This window comes from Gopherus flavomarginatus, chromosome 2, assembly GCF_025201925.1.
Source record: "Gopherus flavomarginatus isolate rGopFla2 chromosome 2, rGopFla2.mat.asm, whole genome shotgun sequence".
NCBI classification, from domain to species: domain Eukaryota; kingdom Metazoa; phylum Chordata; order Testudines; family Testudinidae; genus Gopherus; species Gopherus flavomarginatus.
In genome coordinates this window covers 20725619-20738289 of record NC_066618.1, presented here as the reverse complement: position 1 = coordinate 20738289, position 12671 = coordinate 20725619, and the positions used below count along the sequence as shown (strand labels likewise).

The 12671-nt window shown below is 41.0% G+C and overlaps 1 protein-coding gene across 4 annotated transcripts in view; it reads right to left on the bottom strand.

The window, feature by feature from the left end:
- The window catches only part of RNF32 (ring finger protein 32), a 56385-nt gene that overhangs the window by 19585 nt on the left and 24129 nt on the right, over positions 1-12671 (bottom strand). For 3 of the 4 annotated variants that reach the window (XM_050942272.1, XM_050942269.1, XM_050942271.1), the window contains 4 exons: positions 6669-6811; positions 3421-3453; positions 2803-2927; positions 2485-2593 (listed from right to left, as the gene is read on the bottom strand). In XM_050942272.1, the coding sequence (XP_050798229.1) occupies positions 2485-2593; positions 2803-2927; positions 3421-3453; positions 6669-6811 (410 nt within the window). The remainder of the gene's footprint in view (positions 1-2484; positions 2594-2802; positions 2928-3420; positions 3454-6668; positions 6812-12671) is intronic. The other variant, XM_050942270.1, reaches the window with a different exon arrangement.

The following is a 12671-nucleotide window of genomic DNA, read 5'->3' as shown; positions in this document are numbered from 1 at the left end:
ATCTGAACTGTTGTGGTACCACATGGGCTTGTGTGAAGATGTAGAGAAAACTGTGATACCGAAGGTGACATCGACACTGGTGGAATTACCAATCGAGGTACTGATGCAGCAGTAGGTGCAGGCGGTAGCAACTTCTTAGGTGCAGGGTCTTTATTTCTAGTACTCTGCTCATGCTTCAATGCTGTTGTGGCTTTGTACCAAGTGATGATGTACCAAACTTACATGAGTTTGTGGACTTTAATTTGGAAGTCTTGGTACTGGAACCACTCGAAGCCTCTGTCAAAATCTTTTGAGGAGTACAGGGTCTCTGCTGCAGCAGGTCTTTTTAGAACAGTGTTCTCTCTGAGGAGATTTCATGGATCTCCTAGATGAGGTCTTCCCTGTGTCTCTAACAGGTTTATGTCTCAAAGCTTGAGAGGGTGAGCGAGCTGCAGAGGATGATGGGGCACTGAGGTCACTAAGGGTATGTCTACACAGCAAAGAAAAACCCGTGGGTGGCCCATGCTAGCTGACTCGGGCCCGCAGGACTCGGGCTGTGCAGCTGTTTCATTGCTGTTTAGACTTTCAGGCTCAGGCTGGAGCCTGAGCTTTAGGACCGTCCCACTCTGCAGGTTTTTCTTTGCTGTGTACACATACCCTTAGAGACCGCTGTACAAGGATCCTACGCCGGGGAGAGGCAGTGCTCCATTATTAGAAGATGGAATTTTATTTCTCTCTCTCCTTCCCTCCTAGAGCAACTTTTGAAAGTTGTTCAGAACTTAATTAGCAGGCATATGTATATCCCAAGGTGGCATATACAGTGTGAATGGCCATCACTAACTGGGAAGGACACCTGGCAAAGAGGCAAGGTTTGAAGCTTGGAGACGTAGGCATACCTCAACAAAAACAGGCTTCACTGAGAACTTCCCTTACTGTCAAGAGGGACTAGGGGGAAGAACGTGTGTGAATAGCAGGAGTCAAAAGCCCTTGGCTAACTGGAAAAAAAAGAACTGAACACTAAACTAACTAAAGCAATAAAAGGTATAAACCACAAAAGAATAAAACTGACTAAAAAAAACTAGTTAACAAGTAAAATTGTAAGCGAATGCTGAGAATGCTCCTTCTCAGGGCAAGGTGGTTGAGAAGGAACTGAGGGCAATTTGTCCATCACAGTCCAATATACTCTCAGTACGAGGCACGAAGATAGTTAAAGTGTATGCATACTCCAAACAGACACGGATGCCAAAAATTTTCAATCAAAGAAGCATGCACACCATGGAAGTGGAGCCTCCATAGAGACACTACTCGAAAAACTGGCCTCATTTCTTCTACTTGTCCTATAGGGAAAGAGCCCCAAAGTTCTCACTTCTGAGCTGGATTTGGAGGATGTGTAAGAGTGTTCTGGAAATAGACCATCCAGTCCAATTTTTGGAGTAGTTATGAAAGACCAATGACTAATAATGAAATCTCTGATTCATTTCTTTTACTACCATATCTGCTTAATGTGTACTTCTACAGGAAAAACAGATTCTTGGGATTTATGAGAACGGAGAAGAAAAATCCAAAACGAAAAGAAAAGAAATACTGTTATTGGGGTAAGCACAGGTTAGGCCAGGGGTGGGAAAACTATGGCCCGACCCTTCAGATGTTTTAATCCAGCCCTAGAGCTCCTGCTGGGGAGCAAGGTCTGGGACTTGCCCCGCTCTGTGTGTGGCATGCCTCCACGTGAATCCCAGAAGCAGCAGCATGTCTTCCCTTCAGCTCCTAAGCGTAGGGGCAGCCAGGAGGCTCCACATGCTGTCCCCACCCCAAGTGCCGCCCCTGCAGCTCCCAGAGGCCAGGAACCATGGCCAATGGAAGCTGCAGGGGCAGCACCTGCGGACAGGGCAGTGCGCAGATCCGCTTGGCCGCACCTCCATGTAGGAGCCGGAGGGGGCGGACATGCCGCTGCCTCCAGGAGCTGCTTGAGGTAAGGGTCACCCGGAGCCTGCATCCCAACTCCTTGCCCCAGCCCTGATCTCCTCCTGCCCTCTGAACTCTTCGGTCCCAGCCTAGAGTACCCTCCTACATCCCTAACCCTTCTTTCCCCTTCCCCATCCCAGAGCTCGCACCCCCAGCCGCAGCCATCACCACCACCCCCTGCACCCCAACCCTCTGCCCCAGGTTGGGGCTCCCTCCCACACCCTGAACTCTTCATTTCTGGCCCCACCCCAGAGCCCAGACTCACAGCCAGAGCCCTCATCCCCTCTCGCACCCCAACCCCCAATTTTGTGAGCATTCCTCGCCAGCCATACACTTTCCATACCCAGATGTGGCCCTCAGGACAAAAAGTTTGCCCACCTCTGGGTTAGACCTTATGTAACATACACCCTAAGCTATATTACAGTGTTTGTCACTCTTTGCCCCTAGAAAGAGACTGACTGAGGCTTTGAGAATGTTTGATTTAATGGAAGGCTAGGAAAGAACAGAACATTAACTGAGACTGAAGAAACAAATGCAACGTACCTTTGCTTCAAAGAATTTTTTTCTTAATTTGCTATCTTGCGGAGGTACTGTTTTCCTCAAATTTTTATACCATTTTCTAACAACATACCCTCTCCAGCAAGCTTGGATTCTGTTCAAAAGAAAATGTCGATGTTCAACAAATACAAACATAAATTTAAAGAGAATAAAATAATTATCTGAAATGTAACCATCTGAAATTTTTCAAACACTTAAATATTTACAGTGCATCCACCAGTGCTGAATTTTCATTATGTAACTTGGAGCAATACGGCAAAATAAATGTTCAGCAACAGCAGCTTGATTGGAAGTAATCCTTACCTCATAATACACTTTATTTTAAACAGACGTGCCCCATCATGTATTACTCTGGTCTGATACTGCTTCTTTCTACACAAAGGACAGGTCTTTTTACCTGCAAACTTTTCAAAAGCTTTCAGGCACGCCTAGAAAAATATTATCATTTTAAAATGTAAGTAGTCACTTATAATTTGTAGATGTAATGTTAATTTTTCTTCATAAATAAACCAGATTTACTTTAGATTACACTAAGTGAACATTTTTTGCTCTTTCATGAATTCAAAATAGCATATTTACAAGAATATACATTTATATCAATAAACTACTGGAAATAAGCAAATGGATGATAAATCTTTTTAGCCTTAATGGAATCAAATATTATGAATTAAGCTCTCTGTCACTTCGATGTACATAATTAGTAATCCGTACACAAACATATGTGGGTTTCCCTTGTATGCAAAATGTAACATTGTAAAACAGGAATAATAATATCTGTAAATTATGTTTCTAACAGTAAATGATATTGAGTCAAAATGCCTTCTTGCAAAACCATAAATTGTGCTTACAGTAGATTTAGAGCATTTAAATTAAAAGAATGCTGTATTGCATGCTTTAATAGTTAAACTAGGGTCTACTTACTCTGTGAAATACATGGGAACATGAAAGCAGCACCTATTGTTCACAGAAAAAAACACAAGAACAGCTTGAAGTTTAAACTAGTTTAAAAGCTGAACACCAAAAATACATGAAGTAAAAGAAAAAATCTGAATGCAGAAAGGTTAACAAGCCTGCTTGTTGGTAGTATTGCAAAAGACTTCTATTGAAAATGAAGTTTAAATATTTGCAAATTTTATTCTAAAAAATATATAAGTGAACAGCATAAAAAACTTCTGTAGGAAGCAACTAGAAAAATAAAATACGGCTCAAAGAAACAAAATAGTCATTCATTAGTTTTGAATTGCTTCATATAGAAAAGCGCATAGCAAATAGGGGGGAGGAGGAGCCGTAAAATGCCAAATGAAAAGAGAAAATACATTTAAAATAAAAACTGATCTTTTTCCCCCAGAAAACAGTTAAATTTCAGTAAGTGATATGCAGCACACACAGTCTTCTCAGAGAAAGTGTGCTCACAAGCTTCATGCAAACTTCACCTTTTTCTGACCCAAACTCCTATCAAATGGTAGTGATCTCTATTCTGACAAAAGGTACAGCATTAGACAAAAAAAGCAGTTGGTCCTTAGTGGAAGGAAAAACTGGGGAAGGAGTGAAACTAGAATAAGTACTGTGCATTACTGAGCTGGCAAACACAAAAGGATTAATGGCTAAACAGCCAGCAAAAGGAAAAGCTTTCAGATACAGTGGCTTTTTTCTCTTGAGGGAGGACATGTAATGAAACATGCAAGACAAAAAGAATTCCAGAGACATGTCCCTTTTTTGTGCCAAATCTAAAGTAACCTTTTCATGAGTGCTGTGTTTTGCTCTCTCTAGTTAAAACTTAGACCTAAAGGGTAGCAGACTGCCTGAGTTTGGCAGAACAGCCTTGTTCTTCAAGGCCATCCCACCTGTCTTTGTGCAATTTTATACTTTCTTTTAAATAGGCAGCAATGTGGTAAAAGGGAAAAAATAAATAATCCACCTCAAAAACTGAAATTTCAACCCACCCACTGCCCCCACCCCAGTTCAACAAAGCAGAAAAATACCACAAAATGCAGAATGAAGGAAACTTACAAGCAACTTTGAATAATGGTTTTCTCCTCCTAATTATGTTAACATCTGTCTAAAGAACAGCACTCATCTTTAGCTAGTTACTTGTCCTTTTTGTTTAAGTAATTTTAAAATTATACATGAGGGAATATTAATAAAATGTTTAATGCAATTATGCTTACATTGCACATATTTGATGTATAAAACCATCAAGGTAAAATGCAGACATGCCCTCAGAAATTGTGACTAAATGACCAACTTGTATTGGGGACACACCAGTTTCACTCTGTGGACAAAAATAACTAAAGAACTATTTTTTTAAAACTAGCCTCACAAGAAAATAAGAGAAATAAGACATGATTTTTTTTAAAATAAATTGCCCAATCAATAACTATTGTACAATAATGATGATGAACTAAGGTTAAAGCCGTAGCCACTTAGGCTATTTTTGGTTGGCTCAAACCCCAAGTGGGCACAGACCTATAGAAGTTTTGCAGGACTAGATATAGAGGTCTATTAGTTTTTTTTCCCCTAGAGTAATATTTTCAGCAGCAAAAGAATGTCCCTATTAAGCATTCTATACCACATCTCTCTCCAGGGAAGCTTCAGATCTGGGTACAATGGTTGGACAGGCAATCAGATATTTGAGTGACAGCCAGGGATTTCACTGAGCATGCTCAATAGAATCCCCATTATCTATATGTGGATATGGGTTTTTCTCCTGACTACCAGATATTTGTTAGTTAGAAAACTGTGTTAAAATGGCCTCGTCTGAAGCTATTGCTCTTTCCTGTCTGACAGGTCTGTTACTAAGGTTCATCAAGAAGATTTCTAACAATAATTGGCTTCTACCTCTTCTGGTACCAGCGGACAACATAAACGACCTTATCAAGATGCCCTTCAGAGACTAACACTTTAATTTACAGAAGAGCAAGAAACAGCCTACCTGCTTCAGTACAACTTTTTTTACTTTAACACCTAATTGCCTAGACTACTTTCCCCCTACGTCAAGTAAGTACTGCTGTAAAATGCTGAGGAGTTTTCAACTTCCGCTGAAGTCAATGAGAGCTGAAGCTGCTCAGTACCTTATGGAGGTGGGGGCTGAATGCAATGATGCCCAGCAGAGTTACTCCAGCCAAGAGAAGAAGAAATCCTCAATTGTGCTGAGACTTTGAGAAGAGCTAAAACTGGGAACTAAAGAGTACAGGATGTGACAGCTTAATGTGTATGAAAAGTTCAGGATCTGGGAACGCCAGGATCTCTGAGCAGCAGGAGCCTGCACAACCTAGAAAGTCAAGAACATGGTCTAATGATCCTTTAATTAGGCAATGTAATTGACATTCTCTTAATAAAAGGGAACCAGGGAAAACAACCTTTATAAAAATTATTTGTGGTGCACCGACAGTGTGTTCAGTGATGCACAGCACACAAAGCAGACATGATTTCTGTCCCAAACAGTTTGCAATCTAAGAATTGGACCCTGCAAACACTTCAGAAGTTCTATTGACTTCAGTGGGACTCCACCTGGTGTAAGTATTTGCAGAGCCAAGCTGTAAGATAACAAAATAGAATTTTCACATCCAGGTCACTAGTTCAAATCCACCCAAGGTCACTACTGACCAAAATTCACTATCTTGTAGTTAAGGGTCATGAAATGAGTTGATATCAGTACTCTTCTTTATGGACATGGTTCCAAAACAAAAAAACCATCACCACAAATTGTATCCTGACAGTCTGCAGAGGTGTGAGAGGCCTGGATGAAGACTGAACTGTTTTCTGACCTCTAACAGAAAGCTTTCTCTGGATAAGGGTTGTCACACAATGGGTGCTGCAGGAACTTTTTCCTTGCCATCCATTCCTTTGTTGAATTTGTTCTTGCATAGCCTTTAAACTTGCATAGTCTTTAAACTTTAGTTCTGTCAATCCAGTTCATTCCACAAGTACTAAATTCACATAAACTAAAGTAATGGAAATACAGCAAATGAATAATTGTAGAAAAATAAGTTACACAACAGACTCATTAAGTCAGCAAATATTTCAAGTTGGAATCTCTAATTTTTTCCTCTTGTTCCAACTAAAATTTTCTAGTATAACCATAACTTTAGAAAATGAATAACTAATAAGTGCATAACTGTTTAAAGAATGTTTTTGTGCAGAATACACTCCAAAAGTTACAAATGTACCTGTGGTTGAAGTGCAAATTCTTCCCTACATATTGCACAAGGTTGCACAGAATCTCCCTGTTTTATAGATCTTTGCTTTACTTTATCCCATTCTTCTGCTGTTAGTGGCAAGGAAGGAGGCTCAATTAAGCCCAGTTTCTGAGCTAGAATGGAAAAAAAAAGACACACATTGATACTTCTACGGAATTAATTTTTCTTCACATAAACCTCATTGCTATGTAGCTATTTAAAAATACTGTACACAAATTCATAACCAAACTACATTCCAACCTATCATGGAGTATTCACTACAGACCTGATTCTGCAATGTGCTGAAAGTACTCAGCTCCCACTCAAACCAATGGTGGTTGGGCATGCTTAGCACCAGGCATGAGGTGTTTAGCACTCATCAGAACTGGGCCTTTTTAATGTATATGGTTAAAGCAGAAACATGTTTTTTAATTTAATTTTTTTACATTCAGGTAATATGCATTTCCTTATCTGTTAATAGCTACTTAAGATTTATTAAACTTAAATGCATAGTGCCTCATATAAAAAAACAGGACAAGAATCAGGAGACGTAAGAGCCATGAAAGCCAAAAGGGCGAATTTTCAAGAAAAAGGAGCACGGTCTACAGCACTACAGGCAGCTGACAGGTCAGGGAGTTATGAGGATGGAATACTAGTTCTAAACTTTGGCCAAGAAGAGATTATTATAGACTTTGGGAACCATTTTAGAAGATGGCAGAAGGCAGACTGGAGAGAATCTATGATGGAAATGGAGGAAAGGAATGCCAAATAGCAGATGTAGACAGAACATTCGGTGAGTTTAGAGATAAAGGGAAGATGAGATAGTAGTTGTAGAGGCAGATGTGGTAAGGCAATATGGGAATGACTAAAGCATGCTTGTAGTGTGAAAGAAAGGAGCCTGAGGAAAGTAAGAGGCCAAGGAGAGGGTGATGGGGTCTAGGGATATCAAGAAGTTGGGAGGAGAGGGCGTCACTGGTGAAGGGGAAAGGGTTAGAGGAGGGGAGGAAATAGGAGATTTCTCTCTGAGATGGAAAAATAAAAAGAAAGTGGGAGGGAAGACAGGGAGAGAGGAGGCCATATTGGATCTTCTTGACTTTCTCTCTGAAAAAGTCAGTAAGATCCTGTGTGGAGAGGGAACTGGAGGCCAGAGAAGGGGGAAGGCTTGAGGAGAGAGTCAAAGGGAGGAAAAAGGTGGTTCACCTTAAAACAAGCCTATATGGGCAGCTCAGGATTCCATTCCTACATGGAGGAATCCTTAGCCAGCACAAAGTTGGCTTTAGCACCCTCCATATTGGCCCCCATCCAGCCCTGGGACTGGGGGAGGCGGAAAGGTGCAGCTGAAGATTCAGATTAAAGAAAAAGAGCAGAGATGTCTGTTTTTAATGCCTATCAATGAAAAATATCTGTGATTCTTCTCTGAAATCAAACAAATGAAGTTAAAGAAGTATGGATTGGATGAATGGACTATAAGGTGGACAGAAAGCTGTCTAGATTGTCGGGCTCAATGCGTAGTGATCAATGGCTCAATGTCTAGTTGGCAGCCGGTATCAAGCGGAGTGCCCCAGCGGTTGGTCCTAGGGTTGGTTTTGTTCAACACCTTTATTAATTATCTGGATGAGGGGATGAACTGCACCCTCAGCAAGTTTGCAGATGACACTAAGCTGGGGGGAGAGGTAGATATGCTGGAGGGTAGGAATAGGATCCAGAGTGACCTAGACAAATTAGAGGATTGGGCCAAAAGAAATCTGATGAAGTTCAACAAGAACAAGTGCAGAGTCCTGCACTTAGAAGGAAGAATCCTATGCACCACTACAGGCTGGGGACCGACTGGCTAAGCGGCAGTTCTGCAGAAAAGGACCTGGGAATTACAGTGGTCGAGAAGCTGTGAGTCAGCAGTGTGCCCTTGTTGCCAAGAAGGCGAATGGTATATGGGGCTGTATTAGTAGGAGCAATGCCAGCAGATCGAGGGAAGTGATTATTCCACTCTATTCGGCACTGGTGAGGCCACACCTGGAGTATTGTGTCCAGTTTCGGTCCCCCCACTACAGAATGGATGTGGACAAATTGGAGAGAGTCCAGCAGAGAGCAACGAAAATGATTAGGGGGCTGGGGCACATGACTTATGAGGAGAGGCTGACGGAACTGGGGTTATTTAGTCTGCAGAAGAGCGAGGGGGGATTTGATAGCAGCCTTCAACTACGTGAAGGGGGGTTCCAAAGAGGATGGAGCTAGGCTGTTCTCAGCAGTGGCAGATGACAGAACAAGAAGCAATGGTCTCAGGCTGCAGTTGGGGAGGTCTAGGTTGGATATTAGGAAACACTGTTTCACTAGGAGGGTGGTGAAGCACTGGAATGAGTCACCAGGGAGGTGGTGGAATCTCCATCCTTAGAGGGTTTTAAGGCCCGGCTTGACAAAGCCCTGGCTAGGATGATTTAGTTGGTGTTGGTCTTGCTTTAAGCAGGGGATTGGACTAGATAACCTCCTGAGGTCTCTTCCAACCCTAATATTCTATGATTCTATTCTAAGGCTTAAAGAAATTAAAGGACAATATAATGAAAAAAAATTAATTTAAGGGCTAATTTCTTTTTTCTTAAATGGCATACCCTGCAATTCTTCTCTGAAAGGTTGGATCCCATTGAATACTTACAGGGGTGGACTAGAGCTGGGGAACATGATAAAGTGCTAAAATGACTCACTCATGCCATGTAGTCAGAGGAAAACCTCCAAAGCTGAAAAATGAGATTCACATGCACCTGTAGAGAAATGCATATGGTTCTGGGATAACACTCAAACAAACACCATTACACTTTTAATCAAATATAAAACTTACCCTTTTAAACAAATACATATTTTAAAAATATCTCTTAAGACACGGTGGGTCAGATTTTTTGGCATACCATTTAGGAGAGAAGAATTTAACAGGTAAACTGTACTTTTCTCAGTCAAATGAAATGTGCAGCTATCCTTCATTGATATGGTTAGTAGAGACAGCCATACATAGGCAGGAACAGAGATCAAAAATAAAAGTTTTAACCAGATAGAGTAGAAATAACTTTCTGCAGGTCCATAATCACATTATTTTATTTGTATTTGGCTTCCACAGCATGTTAGATAAACCGTGCCTTGTGCCAAATGAAAAGCCAACTTGTAGAGCTTGCTAAATATATGTGGACGTGGCTATATAGACGCCTTGCAAATTTGTTCATCAGACGTGCAGTTTTTCTTATTCCTGGTATAAACTGTGACTCTGAGTGCAGATTTCATGAACACACCTTATAATCTTTGACAATGCAGCCCTTAATCCACCTCAATTAGGTGGGTTTTGAAGTATTTTTACTTCTGCATCTTCAGTGAAAGGGGACAGTACAGTAGACTTTTTAATTTATTTTCAGCAATATCTGACTAGCCTCTATTGCCACAATAACGGAATACCTCACTATCGACAATGTATTCATCCTCATTGCCCTTAAGAAGTAGGAAGGTACTATATCCTCATTTTCCAGAAAGGGCACTGAGGCATAGAGAGACTGACTTCTCGAAGGTCATAAAAGAAGTCAGTGGCAGAGCAGGGAACTGAACCAGCATCCTAAACTAGTACTGTCACCCCTGGGCCATCCTTCGCCATACTGTACAAGAGATTAGGAGAGAAATATTAGTGCCAGTTCTCATAAGTGTACAAACAAAGTAGCTTGATCTGTGAGTGAAATGAGACATAGTTCTGAGAACTACCCTTCCTGGGCAAAATAAGCAGTATTCTGTCACAGGGAGAACTCCTGACTCTGACATCCTGAGGGCAGAAATGATTTTTCTAGTAAGTAGGGCTGTCAAGCGATTAAAAAAATTAATCCCGATTAATCGCACTGTTAATAAGAGAATACCATTTATTTAAATATTTTTGGATGTTTTCTACATTTTCAAATATATTGATTTCAATTACAACACAGAATACAAAGTGTACAATGCTCACTTTATATTTATTTTTGATTACAAGTATTTGCACTGTAAAAAACAAAATAAATAGTATTTGTCAGTTCTCCTAATACAAGTAGTGTAGTGCAATCTCTTTATCATGGAAGTTGAACTTACAAATGTAGAATTATGTACAAAAAACTGCATTCAAAAATAAAACAATGTAAAATTTTAAAGCCTGCAAGTCCACTCAGTTCTACTTCTTGTTCAGCCAATCGCTCAGTAAACAAACTTGTTTTTATTTTCAGGAGATAATGCTTCCTGCTTCTTGTTTACAATGTCACCTGAAAGTGAGAACAGGTATTCTCATGGTACTGCTGTAGCCGGCGTCGCAAGACATTTACATGCCAGATGTGCTAAAGATTCATATGTTCCTTCATGCTTCAACCACCATTCCAGGGAACTTGTGTCCATGCTGATGACGAGTTCTGCTTGATAACAATCCAAAGCAGTGCGGACCGATGCATGTTCGTTTTCATTATCTGAGTCAGATGCCACCAACAGAAGGTTGATTTTCTTTTTTGGTGGTTCAGGTTCTGTAGTTTCTGCATTGGACTGTTGCTCTTTTAAGATGTCTGAAAATATGCTCCACATCTTGTCCCTCTCATATTTTGGAAGGCACTTCAGATTCGTAAACCTTGGGTGGAGTGCTGTAGCTATCTTTAGAAATCTCACATTGGTACTGTCATAGTATAATCCCCACTCTGAACCTTAGCGTCCAAGAGATGGGGTACCAGCATGAATTCCTCTAAGCTTGATTACCAGCTTAGGACTTGTACCGCTGCCACCAACCAGGAATTCCAGTGCCTGGTACACTCTGGTCCCCCCCCAAAACCTTGCCCGGGGAACCCCAAGACCCAGACCCTCTGGATCTTAACACAAGGAAAGAAAACCCTTTCCCCTACTGTTGCCTCTCCCAGGCTTCCCCTCCCTGGGTTATCCTGGAAGATTACTGTGATTCAAACTCCTTGAATCTTAACACAGAGAGGAAAATCCACCTTCTCTCTCCCCTTCCCAGACTCTCCCTGAGAGAAAAGGTAATCCTAAAACAGAGAGAAAATTAACCTCTCTCTCCCCCTTCCCTCCTTTCTCCCCACCAATTCCCTGGTGGATCCAGACCCAGTCCCCTGAGGTCTCACCAGAATAAAATAACAATCAGGTTCTTAAACAAGAAAAGCTTTTAATTAAAGAAAGAAAAAACAGTAAAAATAATTTTTGTAAATTTAAGATGGAATATGTTACAGGGTCTTTCAGCTATAGACACTGGGAATACCCTCCCAGCCTCAGTATACAAGTACAAATTAAAATCCCTTCAGCAAAATACAAATTTGAACTCCTTTCAGCCAAATACACATTTGAACTCCTCCCAGCCAAATACACATTTGCAAATAAAGAAAACAACCATAAGCCTAACTCGCTTTATCTACCTAGTACTCACTATTCTGAACTTATAAGAGCCTGTATCAGAGAGATTGGAGAGAAACCTGGTTGCACATCTGGTCCCTCTGAGCCCCCAGAGTGAACAACCACCAAAAACTAACAACACACACACAAACTTCCCTCCGTCAAGATTTGAAAGTATCCTGTCCCCTGATTGGTCCTCTGGTCAGGTGACAGCCTGGCTCACTGATCTTGTTAACTCTTTACAGGCAAAAGAGATATGAAGTACTTCTGTTCCATTAACTCTTAACTATCTGTTTATGACAGGTACCTTCCTAGCGTTTTGTCAAATCTCCAGTGAAAACGTTCTTAAAATGAACAACATGTGCTGGGTCATCATCCGAGACTCCTATAACAAGAAATATATGGCACAACGCAGGTAAAATAGAGTAGGGGACATATAATTCTCCTCCAAGCAGTTCAGTCACAAATTTAATTAACATATTCTTTTTTTAATGAGCGTCATCAGCATGGGAGCATGTCCTCTGGAATGGTGGCTGAAGTATGAATACGAATGTTTAGCATATCTGGCACATAAATATCTTGCACTGCTGGCTACAAAAGTGCCATGCAAATGCCTGGTCT